Raw genomic sequence first — 21,920 nt, forward strand, 5'->3', positions numbered from 1 at the left:
TTTCAGCCTTTCTGGTCCGACTGTAATGAGGCTTTCCCAGAAGGATCCTTCTTCCCCTATGGTCATTGCAAGTGGCAGCTGTTTGTCTCATGCCTCTTATGTGTTTAGAGGGTAAGATGACTCTGAAGCGCAATTTCAGAAGAAATAAAAATTTGGGAGTTGTCACAGGGTAATATTTTAAGCCATAAAGCTAGGTGAGATTACCTAGAAAAAAAAAGTATAAAGAGGCTGGGCGCAGTGGCTCACGCTTGTAATCCCAGCACTTTGGGAGGCCGAGGTGGGCAGATCACAAGGTCAGGAGATTGAGACCACCATGAAACCCCGTCTCTAGTAAAAATACAAAAAATTAGCTGGGCATGGTGGTGGGCGCCTGTAGTCCCAGCTACTTGGAGAGGCTGAGGCAGGAGAATGGCGTGAACCCGGGAGGCGGAGCTTGCAGTGAGCCGAGATGGCACCACTGCACTCCAGCCTGGGCAACAGAGCAAGACTCCGTCTCAAAAAAAAAAAAAAAAATAAGTATAAAGAATGTCAAGGACTGAGCCCCAAGCACCCACCCCAGTGTTTGCTGGGCAGGAACTGGCAAAGGAAACTGAGAAGGAACCACCAGGGTTAGGGTGAAAACCAGGAGAGGGTGGTAACTGAAGCCAGGTGAAAAACTATTTTGAAGTAGAAGAGTGGTCACAATATCAAATACTAATAATTTGTATGAAGTTGGATATATGCTGAGATTAACCATCAGTGAGGTCATTTTGATAACAACAGCCATAAAGGAGTGGTCAGGGTAAACCTAGGAAGATTCAAGATAAACTTGGAAACAGGAACTGAATAAGGGGCCAAGTGTTAAGGACTAAAAAGTCGGAGATTTAGTCCTACTTGCAAGGTGACAAGTTAAGCTACCAGTTTCATGGATACTGGCAGAAGACATACTGTACTGACCTAGAATACACATTCGCTGGGTGGAGTTACAGGAGGGGAGGTCCAAGTTTAGGGAGCCCGAATCTTAAACAGTGATCTAGAAGTAAATCTATCAAACCTTTGTCTGGAAGGAAGACATATTATACTGGATGCTAAACCATTGCTCTGGAGAGCGTATTACCTGTCTAAGGCTATGCATCCTGAAAACAGCCTATAACAAAAGTCATCACCATATGTACTTGTAAGATAGGCAGAAACCTGAGAAACCCATGGAGAATTGTCTCCCAACACAGAAATGGATGGGTAACTGAAGAGATGGGGGCTTTTGAGGATTTTAGTGTTTTAAAATATTAGAAATTCTAGGATAAATTTGTATACTCACAGGAATGATAAGTAGAAACATTGACATTGTGGAAGAAGAGGAGGAGAATGGACTAGAGCAGAGTCTGAGCAGGTGAAGACACCAGGATCCAGGGTACTAGTGAAGTCAGACGCTGGAGCACCAACCAGGAGGAAGGCAGAGCGTGGGCAGAGAAGATGCTAGAGCTTGTGAGTGTTCTTGTCTGATTGCTTTTATTTGCTCTGTTAAACTGAAAACATGGTTATTAGCTGAGAGGGAGGATGGTAGAGGTGGTGTGAGACGTTTGGGGGATAGGGAAGAGTGGGAAAAGTTAAGGAAATGTACGATACACTAAAGGCCCACTTGAGGTTAGTGGTCATGAGTTTAACATCACATCAATTATCAAGGTTGTATGTTTTGTTACAGCCATATTCAGCAGATTGAATCTAGCCCGGATTGACTGGTGTGAAATACATGAACCATGGGACTGAAGCTGATTAGGTGAAGAGTCACAACTTCAGAGAGGGAAATCAGAGGGAGTGTTATCAGCAAGATGGCAGAATAGGACTTTCCAGCACTTGACTCCCTGCAGAAACATCAGTTTGAATAGCTTTACATGCACAAAATTACCTTCACAAGAGCTAAAGAAACCAAGTAAGAGATCACAGCACCTAGGTATAGTATAGAAATAAAGGATGCGGCCGGGCACAGTGGCTCACACCTATAATCCCAGCACTTTGGCAGGCCGAGGCAGGTGGATCACCTGAGGTCAGGAATTCGAGACCAGCCTGGCCAACATGGCAAAACCCCGTCTCTACTAAAAATACAAAAATTAGCCGAGCATGGTGCTGCATGCCTGTAATCCCACCTACTAGGGGGGCTGAGATAGGAGGATCGCTTGAACCTGGGAGGCTGAGGTTGCAGTGAGCTTAGATTGTGCCACTGCACTCCAGCCTGGGCAACAGAGCAAGACTCCATCTCAAAAAAAAAAAAAAAAGATGCATTGAAGAGGGCAGGAAGGACAGTGTTACATTATTTTCATTACCTCTTCCCTAACTGCAGGCACCATAGTGTCAACAGAGACACCCTCCATGCAGGGGAAAGAGAAGGAAGTGAACACTGGACTTTGCCTCCATCCCAAGCACCAGCTCACCTGGGTAAAACTCAGCACTGGGCAGGCCCCCATTGCCCTAGAACCCAGGCCACTACACAGAGAGAACTTCCAGGCCTACCCCACCATGAGGTTGAATCCCATAGCCCCAGGCCAGCACAACAGACTTGGTCTGCTCACCTCACCTCCAGGCCAACCTCAGTGGTCCAGGCTCAACCCAGCTTCAGGCCTGGTCCCACAGTCTGGGGTTCCAGGCCTTCCCCAAGCCTGCAGATGCAAGGCTTCAGGTCTGTCCTGGGTTCTAGACCAGCCCCGAGCCAGCTCAGCACCCCTGGCCTCAGGCTCCAGGCTGGCCCTTGCCTCACCTCAGTCTACAGGCGCTGACATGGTAGCAAGGCCTGCCCAGGTCTACCCTAGCACACTGTACACAGCCCAGGGCCTACCCCAGCACCATGTAAGCCCCCATGGAACCAGGCTTCAGGCCAACCCAAGAGGATACCGATTCCAGGTTTACCTTCAAGAACCCAAGTTCCAGGGTTACCCCTATGCACCCAATCAACAGGTCCACTCCAGTAGAGCCAAGCTTCAGGCCGAGTTCTATAGACTCAAGCACTAGGTCTGCCGATCTCCTGATGCAGGGACCAGGCCATCCTGGCTGAGGACTCCAGCAGCAAACTCACTTGCAGATCACACCAGACGGCCTCCCCACAATCTCTGGACCGGCTGACTGGTGAAGAGCTTTCCCAGACCATGCCAGTCTGCAGACTGGAATACTTATTCCCTATTTCTTCAAATGCCCAGACATTAACACACTACAAGGATCAAGAACAATCAGGGAAATATGACCCTCGGAAAAGGGAACAACAAAAAAAGCACCAGTAATTGACCCTAAAGAACTTTAGAAGATTTGGATAATGTATGAGCTGCCTGACAATTCAAAATAATTATTTTAAGGAAGCTCAGCATATTAAATTTTCTTAAGAAAATAGAGAAACAATTTGATTAAATCAAGAAAATGACTGCCAGGCACAGTGGCTCACGCCTGTAATCCCAGCACTTTGGGAGGCCGAGGCAGGTGGATCACGAGGTCAGGAGATCGAGACCATCCTGGCTAACACAGTGAAACCCCGTCTCTACTAAAAATACAAAAAATTAGCTGGGCATAGTGGCAGGTGCCTGTAGTCCCAGCTACTCGGGAGGCTGAGGCAGGAGAACGGTGTGAACCCTGGAGGTGGAGCTTGCAGTGAGCCAAGATCACGCCACTGCACTCCAGCGTGGGCAACAGAGTGAGAGTCTATCTCAAAAAAAAAAAAAAAAAAAAAAATGACCAACATTAGAAACAACATAAATTATAAAAATAAAAAATTCTGAAGTTAAAGAATACAATTAATGACATGAAAAATGCAATAGAGAGCAGCAACAACAGAAGTGATCAAGAAGAAAGAATCTGACCTCAAAGACATTTTATTTCAAAATATCCAGTCAGAGGAAAAAAAAAGAATGAATGAAGAGACTGTGGCATTTATGGTATGCCATCAAAAGAACAAATGTTTGACTCTCAGAAGTTCAAGAAGGAAAGAGAGACAAAAGGGCAGAAAGGTTAAATATTAGGGCCAGGGTGGGGGTGGTTCATGCTTGTAATCCCAACACTTTGGGAGGCCAAGGCAGGATCATTTGAGCCCAAGAGTTCAAGACCAGTCTGAGAAATATAGTGAAACCCCCATCTGTAGAAAAATACAAAAAATTAGCCTGATGTGGTATTGTGAGCCTGCAGTCTCAGCTACTTGGGAGCCTGAAGTGGGAGAATCCCTTGAGCCCAGGAGGTTGAGGATGCAGTGAGCCATGATCATGCCACTGTATGCCAGCCTGGGTGACAGAGTGAGACCCTGTCTCAAAAACAAAACAGAGGAGGGAGGAAGTGGGGAGGGAAGGGAAAAGAGGAATAGGAAGGGGAATAAGGGGTGGAAGCAGGGGAGGTAGGCAAGGAGAAAGGAAGATATAATAGAAACTGTACAAATCTGGGAAAATATGTGAATATCCAGGTATAGGAAGGTAAAAGGATCGAATCTGACTGGAGACCTAATAAGACTACAGGAGTACATGTTATAATTAAACTGTCAAAGAGAAGATTCTGAAAACAGCAAGAGAAAAAAAGCAAATGACATATGGGAGCTTCAATAAGGCTAGCAGTGGATTTCCAAACAAATCTAACAGGCTATGAAGAGAGTGGGATGACATATTCAAACTGCTGAAGGAAAAAAAAAAATGCTGACCAAGAATACTGTGTCCAGCAAATCTGTCCTGAAATAAAGGAGCAATAAGAACTTTCCCAGACAAACCAAAGCTGAGGGAGTTCATTACCACCAGACCTGTCTTTCAAGAAATACTAAAGGGGACTGGGCATGGTGGCTCATGCCTATTAGCCCAGCACTTGTGGGAGGCCAAGGTGAGCAGATAACTTGAGGTCAGGAGTTCAAGACCAGCCTGGCAACATGGTGAAACCCTGTCTCTACTAAAAATACAAAAATTAGCTGTGCATGATGGTGCATGCCTGTAATCCCAGCTACTTGGGAGGCTGAGACAGGAGAATTGCTTGAACCCAGGAGGTGGAGGTTGCAGTGAGCCAAGATTGTGCTACTGCACTTCAGCCTGGGTGACAGAATGAAACTTTGTCTCAAAAAAAAAAAAAATCAACAAATAATAGCTATAAAATGTTAAGGGATACACACTATAAAAATATGTAAATTGTGACATTAAAAACATAAAATGTAGGAAGGGGTAAACATGTAGTTTGGTTTACAATCAAAGTTGTTATCTATTTAAAATAGCCTATGATAACTATATTTTCTGTAAGCCTCATGCTAACCACAAAGCAAAAATCTATAGTAGATACACAAAAGATTTTAAAAAAGAAACCGAAGCATACCACAAAAGAAAATCTCCTCATTACAAGTAAGATAGCAAAAGAGAAAGAAAGGAACAAAGGATCTAGGAAAGAAGCAATTAACAAAATGGCGGTAGTGGGCCCTTGGCTATCAGTAATTACCTTAAATATAAATAGATTAAATTCCTTGGTTAAAAGACTGGTGGAGGCTGGGCGCAGTGGCTCACGCTTGTAATCCCAGCACTTTGGGAGGCCAAGGCCGGCGAATCACGAGGTCAGGAGCTCGAGACCACACTGAAACCCCGTCTCTACTAAAAATACAAAAAATTAGCCGGGCATGGTGGCCGCCGCCTGTAGTCCCAGCTACTCAGCCTGAGGCAGGAGAATGGCGTGAACCCGGGAGGCGGAGCTTGCACTGAGCCGAGATTGTGCCACTGCACTCCAGCCTGGGCAACAGAGCAAGACTCTGTCTCAAAAAAGAAAAAAAAAAAAAAAAAAAAAGAAAGTGAAAGGATGGAAAAAAAATACTCCATGGAAATGTAAACTGAAAGAGTAGGGATAGCTATACTTACATAAACTAGATTTTTTTTTTTTTTTTTTTGTGACAGAGTCTCGCTCTGTTGCCCAGGCTGGAATGCAGTAGCACAATCTCGGGTCACTGCAAGCTTCGCCTCCCGGGTTCACACCCTTCTTCTGCCTCAGCCTCTCTGAGTAGCTGGGACTACAGGCGCCCACCACCACGCCCAGCTAACTTTTTGTATTTTTAGTAGAGACGGGGTTTCACTGTGTTAGCCAGGATGGTCTCGATCTCCTGACCTCGTGATCTGCCTGCCTCGGCCTCCCAAAATGCTGTGATTACAAGTGTGAGCCACCATGCCCGGCCGATAAACTAGATTTTAAGTCAAAAATTGTGACACAAATATCATTATATGATAAAAGTGTCAGTTTATCAAGAAGATATACCTCTAAATTTATATACATTCAACATCTGAGCACCTAAATATATAAAGCAAATATTAATAGACCTGAAGGGAGAGAGAGACTCTAATATATTATCAATAGAAGACTTCAATACCCTACTTTGAGCAACAGACAGATCATCCAGACAGAATCAGTAAGGAGATGTAAACTACAGCTTAGACCAAATGGACCTAACAGACATACACAGAATTTCCATCCAATAGCAGCAGCATACACATTCTTCTCAAGCACACAAGGAACTTCTCTAGGATAGGATGTACGTTAGGCCACAAAACAAATCTTAAATTTAAAAAGATTATATCAAGTATTTTTTTCCTACCACAACATGTAAAATTAGAAATCAATAATAGGAAGAATTTTGAAAAATGCACAAATATGTGGAAACTAAACAACATGCTCCTAATCAATGGGTCAGAGAAGAAATTTAAAAACATCTTGAGACAGGCCGGGTGCAGTGGCTCACGCTTGTAATCCCAGCACTCTGGGAAGCTGAGGCAGGTGGATCACGAGGTCAGGAGACAGAGACCATCCTGGCTAACACAGTGAAACCCCATCTCTACTAAAAAATAAAGTACAAAAAATTAGCCCAGCATGCCCAACACATGCCTGTAATCCCAGCTACTCGGGAGGCTGAGGCAGGAGAATTGCTTGAACGTGGGAGGCAAAGGTTGTAGTGAGCCAACATCATGCCACTGTACTCCAGCCTAGGTGACAGAGTGAGACTCAGTCTCAAAAAAAAAAAAAAAAAAAATCTGGAGACAAATGAAAACAGAAACACAACATACCAACATTTATGGGATTCATGCAGTGAGCTGAGCTCGCACCACTGCACTCCAGCCTGGGTAACAGGGAGACGGCATCTCAAAAACAAACAAAAAAAAAATCATAGGATTCACTAAAAGCAGTTCTAAGAGATGTTTATAGCAATACATGCCTATATCAAAAGAGAACGAATAATGTTATACCTCAAAGAACAAAGCCCAAAGTTAGAAGAAAATATCAGAACAGAAATAAATTATTCATAGACTTATTCATTTCTTAGAGAAAGACAGGAGGAAAAAACCTTAAGAATTTTTTAAGATAAAATTGGGAAACTTAGGTAGAGTGAGAAAAAAGACAACTCAAAATCAGAAATGAAAGAACAAGTGTTACAAGTGATACCACAGAAATACAAAGGATTAGAATACCATGAACAATTATACATCAACAAATTAGAGAACCTAGAAGAAATGGATAAATTCCTAAACACATACAAACTACCAACACTGAATCATGAAGAAACAGAAAAACCAATAGACCGGGCATGGTGACTCACACCTGCAATCCCAGCGCTTTGGGAGGCCGAGGCGGGTGGATCACTTGAGGTCAGGAGTTTGAGACCAGCCTGGGCAACATGGTGAAACCCCATCACTACTAAAAATACAAAAATTAGCCGGGTGTGGTGGCGGGCACCTGTAATCCCTTCTACTCGGGAGGCTGAGGCAGGAGAATTGCCTGAACCCAGGAGGCAGAGGTTGCAGTGAGCCAAGATTGCACACTGCACTCCAGTCTGGGCAATAGAGTGAGACTCTGGTAGTGGGGTGGGTGGGGAAAAGGCCAGGCAGTGGCTCATGCCTGTAATCCCAGCACTTTGGGAGGGTGAGGCAGGCAGATTACTTGAGGTCAGGAGTTCAAGACCAGCCTGGCCAACATGACGAAACCCTGTCTCTACCAAAAATACAAAAATTAGCCGGGCATGGTGGCGGGCACCTGTAATCCCAGCTACTTGGGAGGCTGAGGCAGGGAGAATCACTTGAACCCAGGAGGCAGAGCTTGCAGTGAGCCAAGATTGTGCCATTGTACTGTAGCCTGGGTGGCAGAATGAGACTCCATTTCAAAAACAACGACATCAACAACAAACTCAGTAAGAGGCTGAATTAAAGAAAAATCCATCAAAGAAAACCACAGGACTTAATGGTGTCACTACTGAGTTGTACTTAACATTTAAAGAACTAATAGCAATTATTCTCAAACTCATCCAAAAAAACTGAAAAAGGGGGAGCACCTTCAAACTTATTTTATGAAGCCAGCATTACCCTGATACCAAAGCCAGACAAGGGCACTGCAAGAAAAAAAAAAAATTACAGGCCAGTATCTGTGATGAACATAGATGCAAAAACCCTCAACAAAATACCAGCAAACCAAATCAACAGCACGTTGAAAGACAATTCACTGTGATCAATTGGGATCTATCCCAGGGATGTAAGGATGTTTCAACATACACAGGTCTATAAATGTCATCTACCACATTAACAGTATGAAGGACAAAATCTGTTCTGATCACCTTAATAGATGCAGAAAAGGCATTTGACAAAACTCAACATCTTTTCATACTAAAAACTCTCAAAATAGGTATAGAAGGAATGTACCTCAGCACAAGGCCGGCCATATATGACAAGCCCACAGCTAACATACTTAATAGTGAAAAGTTGAAAGCTTTTTATCTGGCTGGGCACAGTGGCTCACACCTGTAATCCCAGCCCCTTGGGAGACTGAGGCAGGCGGATCACTTTAGGTTAGGAGTTCGAGATCAGCCTGGCCAACATGGCAGAACCCTGTCTCTACTAAAAATACAAAAATTAGCCAAGTGTGGTGGTGCAGCCCTGTAATTCCAGCTACTCGGGAGGCTGAGGCAGGAGAATTGCTTGAACCTGGGAGGGAGAGGTTGCAGTGAGCCGAGATTTGCGCCACTGCACTCCAGCCTGGGCAACAGAGTGAGTCTGTGCAAAAAAAAAAAAAAAAAAAAAAAAAAAAAGAAGAGAAAGCTTTTCATCTACTATCAGGAACAAGACAAGAATGTCCACTCTCGCTATTTCTATTCAACACAGTATTGGAAGTCCTAGCCAGAACATTTAGGCAAGAGAAAGAAATGGGTCTTCCAGATGGGAAAGAAACAAGGTAAATTGTCCATGTTTGCAGATGTTATGATCTCATGTAGAAAACCTCAAAGAGTCCACCAGAAAACTTTTAGGACTAATGAATGAATAAAGTTGCAGGATACAAAAACAACATACAAAAATCAGTAGTGTTTTATATAAACAATAACCTATCTATACGAGAAATCAGTAAGACAATCCCATTTACAACGGCTACAAAAAGTTAAATACTTAGGAATAAATTTAACCAAAGAGATGAAACACTGGTGCACCAAAAACTATAAGACATTGATAGGAGAAACTGAAGATACAATTAAATGGAAAACTATCCTGTGTTCATAGATTGAAGGAATATTGTTAAAATGTTCACACTATCCAAAGCAATCTATCAAAATTCCAATTACATTGTCCACATTGTCCACAGAGATAGAAAAAACAATCCTAAAACTTGTATGTAACCACAAAAGACCCCAAATACCCAAAGCAGTCTTGAACAAAAAGAACAAAGCTTGAGGCTTCATACTACCTGTATTAGTGCATTCTCACACTGCTAAAAAGAACTACCTGACACTGGGCAATTTATGAAAAAAAGTTTAATTGACTCAGTTCCACAAGCTTAACAAGAAGCATGACTGGGAGGCCTCAGGAAACTTAAATCATGGTGGAAGGCAAAGGGGAAGCAAGCAGCTTCTTCACATGGTGACTGGAGAGCATGCTACAAAGGAGGAAGTGCCACACACTTGTAGACCATTAGATCTCATGAGAACTCACTATCAGGAGAGCGTCAACGGAGAAATCCACCCCCATGATCCAATCACCTCCCACCAGGCCCCTCCTCCAATTCGACATGACATTTGGGTGGGGACACAAATCCAAACCATATCACTACTTGAATTCAAAATACACTACAAAGGTATAGTAACCAAACAGCATATTAGTATCAAAACAGACACAGAGACCCACGAAACAGAATAGAGCTCCTAGAAATAAATCCACGCATTTACAGTCAACTGATTTTTGACAAAGGTGCCAAGAATACATAATGGGCAAAGGACAATCTCTTCAGTAAATGCTGGACGTTCACATATAAAATAATGAAATACAGAAAAGTAAACTAAAGACTTAAATGTAAGACCTGAAACTGAAGAAAGAAGGGATCCATGACATTGATCTGGTCAATGATTTTTTTTTTATCTGACTTCGAAAGCACAGGCAACAAAAGCAACAACAGACAAATGAGATTACATCCAACTAAAAAGCTCCTGCAAAGCAAAGGAAATAATCAACAGAGTGAAAAGACAACCTTTGGAATGGGTAGAATTATTTGCAAATCATAGTCTGATAAGGGATATCTAAAATATAAGGAACTCAGACAACTCAATAGCAAGAAAACAAATAACCCAAGTAAAGAGCAAAGGACCTAAATAGACACTTCTCAGAACGAAGACTTACATAGGCCTAACAGGTATATGAAAAAATGCTCAGTGTCACTAATTGTCAGGGAAATGCAGATTAACCCTACAGTGAGCTATTACCTCACACCTTGTTAGAATAGCTATTAGCAAAACAATGAATAAATGTGGACCAAGTGCGGTGGCTCACGCCTGTAATCCCAGTACTTTGGGAGGCCGAGGCGGGTGGATCACCTGAGGTCAGGAATTCGAGACCAGCCTGGCTAACATCATGAAACACCGTTTCTACTAAAAATAGAAAACATTAGCCGGGCGTGGGGCCCTGCACCTCCTGTAATCCCAGCTCTAAGGAGGCTGAGGCAGGAGAATTGCTTGAACCCGGGAGGCAGAGGTTGCAGTGAGCCAAGATGAAAGCATCGCACTCCAGCTTGGACAATAAGAGCGAAACTCCGTCTCCAAAAAAAAAAAGTGTGTGTGAGGATGTGCAGAAAAAGGAACTCTCACAAAGTTGATGAGAATGTAAATTAGTAAAGCCATGATGGAAAATAGTATGGAAGCTCCTCAATAACTTAAATAGAACTACCACGTGATCCAGCAATTCCACTACTGGGTATATATCCACAGGAAACAAAATTAGTGTGTCAAAGAGATACCTGCACTTCCATGCTCACTGCAGCATTATTCACAATAGCCAAGATATGAAATCAACCTAACTATCAATGGATGAATGGATAAAGATGTGGTCTACATATACAATGGAATACTACGGAGCTTTAAAGAAGGAAGCTCTGGCCAGGCACAGTGGCTCATGCCAGTAACCCCGGCACTTTGGGAGGCTGAGTCGGGTAGATTGCTGGAGTCCAGGAGTTCGAGACCAGCCTGGCCAACATGACAAAACCCTTTCTCTAAAAACACAAAACAAAAATTAGCCAGGCATGATGGCACATGCCTGTAGTCCTAGCTACTTGGGAGGCTGAGGCAGCAAGATCATTAAAGCTTTGGATACAAAGGTTGCAGCAAGCCAATATTGCACCATTATACTCCAGCCTGATTGACAGAGCAAGACCCTGTCTCAAAAAATAAACTTATTTCCAACAACATGGATGAACCTGGAGGACTTTATGCTGAGTGAAATAAGCCTGGCATGGAAAGACAAATACCACATGATCTCACTTATATGTGGAATCTAAAAAAGTTGAACTAATAGAAGCAGAGAAGAGAATAGTGATTACCAGGGGCTAGGGGTGTGGGAGGGGATAAGAGAGATGTTGGTGAAAAGATACACAATTTCAGTTCAATAGGAGGAATAAATTTAAAAGATCTATTGGCCAGGTGCCATGGCTCAAGCCTGTAATCCCAGCACTTTGGGAGGCCGAGGCGGGCGGATCACGAGGTCAGAAGATCGAGACCATCCTGGCTAACACGTTGAAACCCCGTCTCTACTAAAAATACAAAAACAAAAAATTAGCTGGGCATGGTGGCGGGCACCTGTAGTCCCAGCTACTCAGGAGGCTGAGGCAGGAGAATGGCATGAACCCAGGAGGCAGAGCTTGCCCTGAGCCATGATCGTGCCACTGCACTCCAGCCTGGGCGACGAGCAAGACTCCGTCTCAAAAAAAAAAAAAAAAAAAAAGAGATCTATTAAGAGATGAGGTCTCACTATGTTGCCCAGGCTGGTCTCAAACTCCTGGGCTCAAGCAATTCTCCCACCTCAGCCTCCCAAGTAGCTGAGACTACAGATTGTATCACTATGCCTGACTGTAATGTATTCTTGAAAAATCACTGAGAGTAGATTTTAAATATTCACACCACAAAAATACATGTAATATATGTAAATTAGTCTGATTTAGTCATTCTACAATGTATACATTTGTAAACATCATGTTGTATATGATAAACATACTTTTTTTTTTTTTTTTTTTTTTTAAGACAGTCTTGCCCTGTCACCCTGGCTGGAGTGCAGTGGTGCAATCTCGGCTCACTACAACCTCCGCCTCCCAGGTTCAAGCAATTCTCCTGCCTCAGCTTCCCAAGTAGCTGGAACTACAAGCGTGCTCCACCATGCTTGGCTAATTTTTGTATTTTTAGTAGAGATGGGATTTCACCTTGTTGGCCAAGCTGGTCTCGAACTCCTGATCTCAGGTGATCCACTCACCTTGGCCTTCCAAAGTGCTGAGGTTACAGGCATGAGCCACCGCACCTGGCCCCAGTAAACACAATTTTAGAAGTCAGTTTTTAAAAGTTAATGAAAAACAAATCTAAAGAACTTGAGGGGATAAAGGAGTGTGAAAAGTGGTAGACCGAAAAGATTGTATGTTTCCATGGGGTAGGATCATTAGGGTACTAGAGAAAATCTGGTTGAGTGTGGAATGCAAGAAACATTACAAACAGGTTGCTATTACTAGTAGCAAGATTATTGTGTCCGAGAATAACTGGTTGAAGGAGGAAGGAGTACAGGCTCATTGGAAAAGTGGAGATGAAGGAACTGAAAAGCCAAGTATTAAATCTACATAAGCATTAAAATTATCAAAAATTCAGATGGTAGTGTTAGAGTGGGAACTAAAATTTAAGAGATCCAGGGATCAGAAGATGACTGCTTTAAGTATCAGGTGGTACAGTCTGATGGCCTGAGCGTCCATGCCAAGGGGTTTCAGAGAAGATGAAAGGAGAATGGTCTGGAAGCAGCCAGAAGGACATCTTCCCACCCCCAGGCCCAGTGGTAAGGGTGAAGTGGACAAGTATAGGGAATGTTCATTAATACATAGGAAATTCTGGCCGGGCACGGTGGCTTACGCGTATAATCTCCCAACACTTTGGAAGGCCGAGGCTGGTGGATCAGTTGAGGTCAGGAGTTCGATACCAGCCTGGCCAATATAGTGAAACCCTGTCTCTACTAAAAAAATACAAAAATTAGTCAGGAGTGGTGGTGCATGCTTGTAGCCTCAGCTACTCGGGAGGCTGAGGCAGGAGAATCACTGGAACCTGGGAGGCGGAGGCTCCAATGAACCAAGATTACACCACTGCACTCCAGCCTGGGGGACAGAGCAAGACTCCATCTCTGTTTAAAAAAAAAAAAAAAAAAAAAAAGAGTCTTGCTCTGTCGCCTAGGCTGGAGTGCAGTGGTACAATTTCGGCTCATTGCAGCCTCTGCCTCCCGGGTTCAAGCGATTCTTCTGCTTCAGCCTCCCAAGTAGCTGGGACTACAGGCATGCACCACCACGTCTGGCTAATTTTTTCTATTTTTAGTAGAGATGGGGTTTCACCATGTTCTTCAGTCTGTTCTCGAACTCCTGACCTCGTGATCCACCTGCCTCGGCCTCCCAAAGTGCTGGGATTACAGGCATGAGCCACTACGCCCAGCCCAAGACTCCATGTCAAAAAAAAAAGGGACATAGGGAATTCTGCCCTAACCTCTGTGGTGAGTTCCAGAGGGCACAGAGAAAGATCTCTAGAAGTTGGGGAGAAGCAAGAGATGGACTCAGAAAGGGATATAAGTGGAGGAAGTTTAGAGTGGCATCAGGCAGGGGATGACCCAGGAATCCTGAGCCTCTTATAACTGAGCAAATAAGGACAAAAGCTTTAATGAGATCAGACCGGATAGTCTCAGAAAACGGTGGAGAAGCTGGAGTCTTGCGAGGAGGGAAGGGTAGGCATCTTGCCAAGAACACCCAGAGCTCTGGGCCCGTCTTCACTCCTGCTAATAGAAATGTGGAAGCCTGGGGAGGTGGGTCTGACTTGGAGCACTTGAGGCTCCTTCTTGATCCTTGCCACGAGGTCATATGAGGAATATTTGAATACCATATGGTTCCTGACATATGGTAGATACCACAGAGCTCCTAAGAATGAAAGTAGTCAGACTAATTGTGTTGACCTGGAAAAATGTTTGATAGAGTTTTAAAAGCAAGTTGCCAAAAATGTGTGTATGTACACACAGACAGTTGGCTTTCTGTATCCATGGATTCTGCATCTGAGGATTCAGCCAACCTTGGGTTGAATATTCAAGGAACAAAGAAAAAAGTGGATGGTTGCATCTGTATTGAACACACACAGACCTTTTGTCATTATTCCCTACATATAATGACTATAGAGCATTTACATTGTATTACGTATTGTAAGCACTAGGGATGATTTAAGGTATACTAGAGGGTGTGCATAGGTCACACATAGCATACCATTTTATATCAGGGACTTTAGCTTCTGGATTTTGGTATCTGCAGGAGGTCCTGGAACCAATTCCCCATGGATTATCAAGGGACACATACACGTATATACACATACACACAGAGGGGGAGAAATGAGAGGCAGGGAGGAAGATGTGACAACATACAATTGGCAAATCTAGATGAAGAGTGTATGGGTGTTCATTATATAGTCTGTAGAAAATTCTAGTTTTCTAATTTTGAAAATGAAAGAATGTTACAGGATACTATGTATAGCATTTTTTATAGAATATTTATATACATATGGAAATGTTATAAACTTAGACAAAAACCAGGAAGTATAACTGCCTGACATGTTCTCCTTGTCCACTGCCCAGATACAGCCAATTTATCAAGACAGGGCAATTGTAATAGAGAAAGAGTTTAATTCATTCACAACTGGCTAAGACCGGAGTTTTATTAATCAAATCAGTCTCCCTGAAAATTTGGAGACTCAGGTTTTTTAAGGATAATTTGGCGGGTAGGGGGTCAGGGAGTAGGGAGTGCTGATTGGTTGGGTCTAGAGATGAAATAAGGGGTCAACCGGGGGCGGTGGCTCACGCCTGTAATCCCAGCACTTTGAGAAGCCAAGGCGGGTGGATCACTGAGGTCAGGAGTTTGACACAAGCCTGGCCAACATGGTGAAACCCTGTCTCTACTAAAAACACAAAAATTAGCCAGGCTTGGTGGCTTGCACCTGTAATCCCAGCTACTCCGGAGGCTGAGGCAGGAGAATTACTTGAACTCAGGAGGTGGAGGTTGCAGTGGGCCACGATCATGCCACTGAACTGCAGCCTGGGCAATAAGAGTGAAACTCCATCTCAAAAAAATTAATAAAGAAGAGGTCAGGCCGGGTGCAGTGGCTCACGCTTGTAATCCCAGCACTTTGGGAGGCTGAGGCAGGCAGATCACGAGGTCAGGAGATGGAGACCACGGTGAAACTCCCTCTCTACTAAAAAAATACAAAAAATTAGCCTGGTGTGGTGGCGGGCGCCTGTAGTCCCAGCTACTCAGAGAGGCTGAGGCAGGAGAATGGCTTGAACCCGGGAGACGGAGCTTGCAGTGAGCCGAGATTGCGCCACTGCACTCCAGCCTGGGCGACAGAGCAAGACTCTGTCTCAAAAAAAAAAAAAAAAAAAAAAAAAAAAAAAAGAAGAGGTCAAAGTGGATTCTTGCCATCTTCTATTCCTGGGTGGGATCCATCACAGAACTGGTTGAATGACATGACCCGATTACCATTCTGGGTGGCACTAGCTGGTACATCAGAACGCAGGGTTTAAAAGATATCGTGAGCATCAATCTTAGATTTTCCAAATGTGATGTAATGGGGAGATTTGCAATCTTGTGGCCTCTGGCTACAAGACTCCTAAACCGTAATTTCTAACCTTATGGCTAATTTGTTAATCTTACAAAGGCTGTCTGGTCCCCAGGCAAGAAGGGGGTTTGTTTTGCAAGAGGGCTATTGTCTTTGTTCCAAAGTTAAACTATAAATTCCTCCCAAAGCTAGTTCAGCTTATGTCCAGGAATGACCAAGGGCAGCTTGGAGGTTAGGAGCAAGATGGAGTTGGTTTAGATTCCTTTCATTGTCATAATTTTCTCACTCTTGTAATTTTTGCAAGGTGGCTCCAGAAGGACTTAGAGCAAGTCATAACAGCGTTTACCTCTGGGATAAGGACATTTACTACCAAGCTGGTATGGTTTCAAATAGAGTAGAGCTATAATGGTGACTTCGACATTGATGTGTTTTCTAATAAATATTTAGAAGATAAAAAATCAGTACAAAATATTGTACTCTGTTAGCCCAGTTTTCAGATAAGACTCCACACATGTATATGGAAAGTAAGCAACGAGGAAGGGGTCTCCTGTGGGGGAGAACCATTATTCCAAGAGATGGCTCATCACAGATAATCTGCTGCATGTTCCCACATACCTCCCTCCCCACGTAGCCCAAGCATGTCGTTCCTGCACAACCCAAGACTTCCCTCTAGACCCTGCCTGTTTGCAGACAGCCCCTCCTCTGCTGTGCTGCCCGTTGTACCTTTGCAACATATCTTCGTGCTTTCCCTCTAATGAATCTGCGTTTTCCCCCCATGACTGTCTTAGTAAATTCCTTTACTGCCTGCCACACCAGCCGTGGCCAGTTGTACCCGTGACATTTTGATGGCGCGTATGGGAAGTGCTCGCGGACTGCTTAGGGAGTCCTCCCCTCCTCTCTCCCTTTCTTCTCCAACTCCAGCCCCTCAGTGGGACAGCGCCCAAGCCTAGAGACAACTGAAGGTCCCCAGCCAGATCTGCCCCCTAATGGACCAGAAGGTCCCGGTGGAGAGATGCGCGACCACCCAACCAGCGCTGCCTGATTCAGTGAAAGTTTACGACATCTTTCCAGTTTACAGCTTTCCCTTTCCATCTTCCCGGGGACAAACTCTAGCATCCCTCTGACAATTCACGCCACTGGCTACGGCCACTCCTTCGTGTAGCCTGGAGGCCAAGGGGTAAACAGGTTTGCCTACCTTGCTGGGAAGGGAGGAAGGCCCCTCCTATCATTTCTGGCCAAAAGTTCCCAATTCCTATGTGTAGTGCCATTGGCAGCAGAAGCTCAACCAGAGCAAACCTACACCCATTTTGGGGAACCCAGACCCCCTCTTTCTCAAGCTAAATTCTCCCATCAAGACAGCCAGCCACTCTGCTCCGGACATCTTAAGCCAAGTGATCCCAAATAGCATTGGCACGAATTCAACAGTGTCACCTTCAAATGATGCTGCAGATGGAATATCAGTATCCCCGATGATGTCGGCTGCCTTTACCAGTCTCCCCTGGCTGCCTCTGGACATCAGTTTCACCTTCACAGGCTCCCCTTCCCCAACAAGTCCCTTTTCCACCAAGAGCCAACATCCCAGGCCTCACAACCCAGGACAGGGACCCACAGGGTCTCCTGACAGACCAACAGGCATAGGTAAGGTCAACTCTACACCCCAGGCCAGCAGGAAGTAGCTGCAAAATGAAACTGCCACCCCAGTGCCAGAGCTTCGGCACTGTTCAGTTAGAGGGGGAATGTGGAGTCCTGATAAGCTGTGCCAGCAGCAACAGGGAAGGGGTCCCAGGTGAGGGAGAGCAACTGTTCCAAGAGAAGCCTAATCAGACAACCTGTGGACACAACATCCCATTTGCCCCGCACGCAGCCACCTCCGGCATGACCCTGTAAGACGCCCCTCAAGCCCCTGCCTCTGCAAGCAGCCCCATCTCTGCTGTGCTGCCCATTTTACCCTTGCAACGTATCTTCCTACTTTTGAGAAAGGATCTGGTTCTGTCACCCAGGCTGGAGTGCAGTGGCACGACCTCGCCTCACTACAACCTCTGCCTCCCAGGTTCAAGTGATCCCCACCTTAGCTTCCCAAGTAGCTGGGACCACAGGCACGAGGCACCACTCCTGGCTAATGTTTTAATTTTTGGTAGAGGAGGATTTTTGCCATGTTGTCCAGGCTAGTCTCGAACTCCTGAGCTCAAGCAATCTGCCTGCGTCAGCCTTCTGAAGTGCTGGGATTACAGATATGAGCCACCGTGCCCAACCCATACTCTCCCTCTAATAAATCTGCCTTTCTTTCCCTACAACTGTCTTGGTGAATTCCTTTATTGCTTATGATACTGGCCCCAGCCACTCACACCCAAGACAGTGTATTTATATATATTTACATTATTTCTAGATATATCTCCAGTTATTAAACATTTAATAATGGTACGGTGGCTGACACCTGTAATCCCAGCACTTTGGGAGGCCAAGGCAGGTGGACTGCTAGAGCCTAGGAGCTCAAGACCAGCCTGGGCAACATAGTGAGACCCCCGTCTTTACAAAAAATATAAAAATTAGCCAGATGTGGTGGCACATGCCTGTAGTCACAGCTACTCAAGAGGCTGAGATGGGAGGATCACTTGAGCCCAGGAGGCAGAGACTGCGCCACTGCACTCCAGCCTGGGTAACAGAGTGAGAACCCCGTCTCAAAAACAAACAAAACATAAAAACATTTAAGAAAACTTGGTGTTGTGCAGTCTGATGTATTTTTCACCTATATTCTCCTGAAAAAGGGTAATTTGTACATAAAAACCCCTCCTAGGATGAATTCTCCTAAGTGGAGAATATAATTGCAATTAATTCCGGTGGAAAAATTCGTACGCACACCTTAGTCCCTAAATACACACTCATTTATCCTAAAACACCATAAACCCATTAAAATGGACATAGATAATCGACCTCAGCTAACACAGCACAACATAAGCAAGGTCTTTTAATTACCCTATAAAATGGCTATCTACATACATTAAGCTGTTCGTGCATTGCTATAAATACCTGAGGCTGTGTAATTTATAAAGAAAAGAGTTTTGTTTTGTTTTTTTAGATGGAGTCTTGCTCTGTCACCCAGGCTGGAGTGCAGTGGCATGATTTCGGCTCACTGCAACCTCCACCTCCCGGGTTCAAGTGATTCTCCTGCCTCAGCCTCCTGAGTAGCTGGGATTACAGGCACCCACCACCATGCCCAGCTAATTTTTTTATTTTTAGTAGAGACGGGGTTTCACCATGTTGGCCAGGCTGGTCTCGAATTCCTGACCTCAGGTGGTCCAGCTGCCTCGACCTCCCTAAGTGCTGGGATTACAGGCGTGAGCCACCACACCTGGCCAAGAAAAGAGATTTAATCGGCTCATGGTTCTGCAGACTGACACCTGCTCAGCTTCTGGGGCGGCCTCGGGAAACTGGCAATTATGGCAGAAGGTGAAGGGGGAGCAGGCACATCACACGACCAAATTAGGAGCAGGGGGAGGGGGTGCCACACACTTTCAAATAACCAGCTCTGACAAGAAATATCTTGAGGATAGCACCAAGCCATGAGGGGTCCTCCCTCATGACCCAAACACCTCCCACCAGCCCCCACCTCCAACACTGGGGATGGGATCTCAGCATGAGACTTGGACAGAGACGAACATCGAACTATATCACTACACTTCTCCAGCTCTTTCAGAGCTGCATTGTACCCTTGAAACTATACTATCAAAGAAAGCATATTTGACACCCATCGTTCACATAAAAGAACACTTTATACAAAAACGTACAGTAGTAGAGGCAGAAAAGTCAATGGAAACAATGCAAGGAGTGCCAGGGCTGTCCCTACAAGCTAGCAAGTTACAAATGCTGAGAACTTGGCACGCCCCACTCTACAACTAGGAAGGTGACCACAGGAGTTACTCTCATTACCTGGATGTTCCCAAGGCTCTAAAAATCCAGATCTTTTTTTTTTTTTTTTTTTTTTTTTTTGAGATGGCGTCTCGCTCTGTCACCCAGGCTGGAGTGCAGTGGCGTGATCTCAGCTCTCTGCAACCTCCATCTCCCAGGTTCAAATGATTCTCCTGCCTCAGCCCCCAAAGTAGCTGGGATTGCAAAAGCACACCACTGCACCCTGGCTATTTTTAGTAGAGACGAGCTTTCACCATGTTGGCCAGACTGGTCTCTAACTCCTGACCCTCAAGTGATCCACCCACCTCTACCTCCCGAAGTGCTGGGTTTACAGGAGTGAGCTGCCACACCTAGCCTCAGATCAGAACTTTTGTTTTTTTTTTTAAGAAACAAGAATTCACTATTTGAGAAAAAAAAAAAAAAAAGATATGCTGCTACTGCAATTTAGCCACTGCTGTTTGGTGGCCAGCCTCTTCTCTCTTTCGTCAGCAATAGTAAGTCAGGTGCCCTTTTCCCTGGGCAGGGAAATCCAAGATTTACTGCCATTGCCAGTGACAAAAATGTTGGAAAGCTTCAGGGCAAAGCTGTTGCCACTGGCATCCCTCACATGCACCACATTTAAAGAACCAGGATGTCTTTCCCTGTTGGGGGTCACACCAACATGACTGAGGCTGACTCCACCAATCACCATACACGCATTGCCTGTGTGGAATTTGATAAAGTCGATTATCTTGCCAGTCCCTAAATCAATCTGCACCGTCTTGTTCACCTTGATGAGAGGATCTGGGTAGTGGATGGTTCCAGTATCATGAGTCACCAGGTGTGGGATTCCCTTCATCCCCATAGTCACCTTCCTCACTTTGCACAGGTTGTATTTTGCCTCTTCCACTGTAATGCAGTAAACAGCAAAACAGCCCTTGGTGTCATAGACCAGGCAGAAACGCTCACCTGTCTTCTTGATGCCAGTGACATCCATGAATCCAGCAGGGTATGTGATAGCCACCCAAACCTTGCCATCAATTTTAATGAAGCGTTGCATACATACCTTCTTTATGTCATCTCCAGTCAATGCATACTTGAGTTTGTTCCTAAGGAAGACGATCAGGGGAAGACATTCCCTCAGCTTGTGGGGACCTGTCTATGGACGAGGTGCAAATACACCCATTAGTTTGTCGAGCATCCAATGCTTCAGCGCTGCAACATGCTTCAAGCGCTTCTTAGGGCCCCAGGCCATGGTGAAACCCTGCGACGGAAGATCAGAGGTTTTTTTAAGAGCCTTGGAATCCTCGTAAACCACAGTGCTTTTAAATGAAGCGCCTCTTAAAGACAAGTTGTTGCAGTCTGGGCGTATCTCAAGATGTAACTGTACTTCATTTAATCCACACAAGCCTAGGAGGCAGTGGTTTTTATCTTACTGGTGAGGCAGCCAGCCAAAAGCAGCAATGCCAAGAACAACAAAACCCACCTCATCAGGTGTATTTCCAGTTGAGACCTCTTCCTGTCCCACTCCGAGTTTGCGCTCACTGTATTTGGCCATATAGCCCATTTTTATCCTGATATTTTAGAGATCTTTTTCCACCACCATAGATATTTTCCATAACCAAACTGCGTACTGGGTTATGTCTTTATTTGTAAGTCTGAAGTTGGGACTCACCTACTTGGCCTCGGGCTGATGTGGATGAATCTAACTGGCCTCCACGTACTGTTGTTAAGTCCAGGGACAAGTCAGAAGGGGCATGAGGCCAGGGCATCCCAGGCCGCAGGCACAAAACTTGCAATGGTGTAGAATAACATGCCGGGGGTCCCCAGCATGGGGTGGCAGGGGGCTTTTGTGGGAGTTACATGGAGGCTTAGCTGGTGCCACACACACACATCACCTTTGGCCACAGTCTGCCATTGTAACCTCCAGCCGTGTGACTGACAGAGCCCTGCCCCGACAGGA

General features: G+C 44.9%; 1 protein-coding gene across 1 annotated transcript; it reads right to left on the reverse strand.

Annotated features, from left to right (window-relative positions):
- Nucleotides 1–20,351: 20,351 nt before the first annotated feature.
- On the reverse strand, nucleotides 20,352–21,242 carry LOC100599239 (40S ribosomal protein S4, Y-like). The gene has a single exon (XM_030818940.1). It carries the CDS (start codon nucleotides 21,015–21,017, stop codon nucleotides 20,478–20,480), a length of 540 nt encoding a protein of 179 aa, XP_030674800.1. The 5' UTR covers nucleotides 21,018–21,242; the 3' UTR covers nucleotides 20,352–20,477.
- Nucleotides 21,243–21,920: the final 678 nt, after the last annotated feature.

The sequence above is a fragment of the Nomascus leucogenys genome, chromosome 2 (assembly GCF_006542625.1).
Source record: "Nomascus leucogenys isolate Asia chromosome 2, Asia_NLE_v1, whole genome shotgun sequence".
In the NCBI taxonomy this organism is placed as follows: Eukaryota; Metazoa; Chordata; class Mammalia; order Primates; family Hylobatidae; genus Nomascus; species Nomascus leucogenys.

Bases quoted from the DNA above. Each gene is read 5' to 3' on its own strand.
- LOC100599239 (XM_030818940.1), bottom strand. From the start codon at position 21,017: ATGCAACGCTTCATTAAAATTGATGGCAAGGTTTGGGTGGCTATCACA.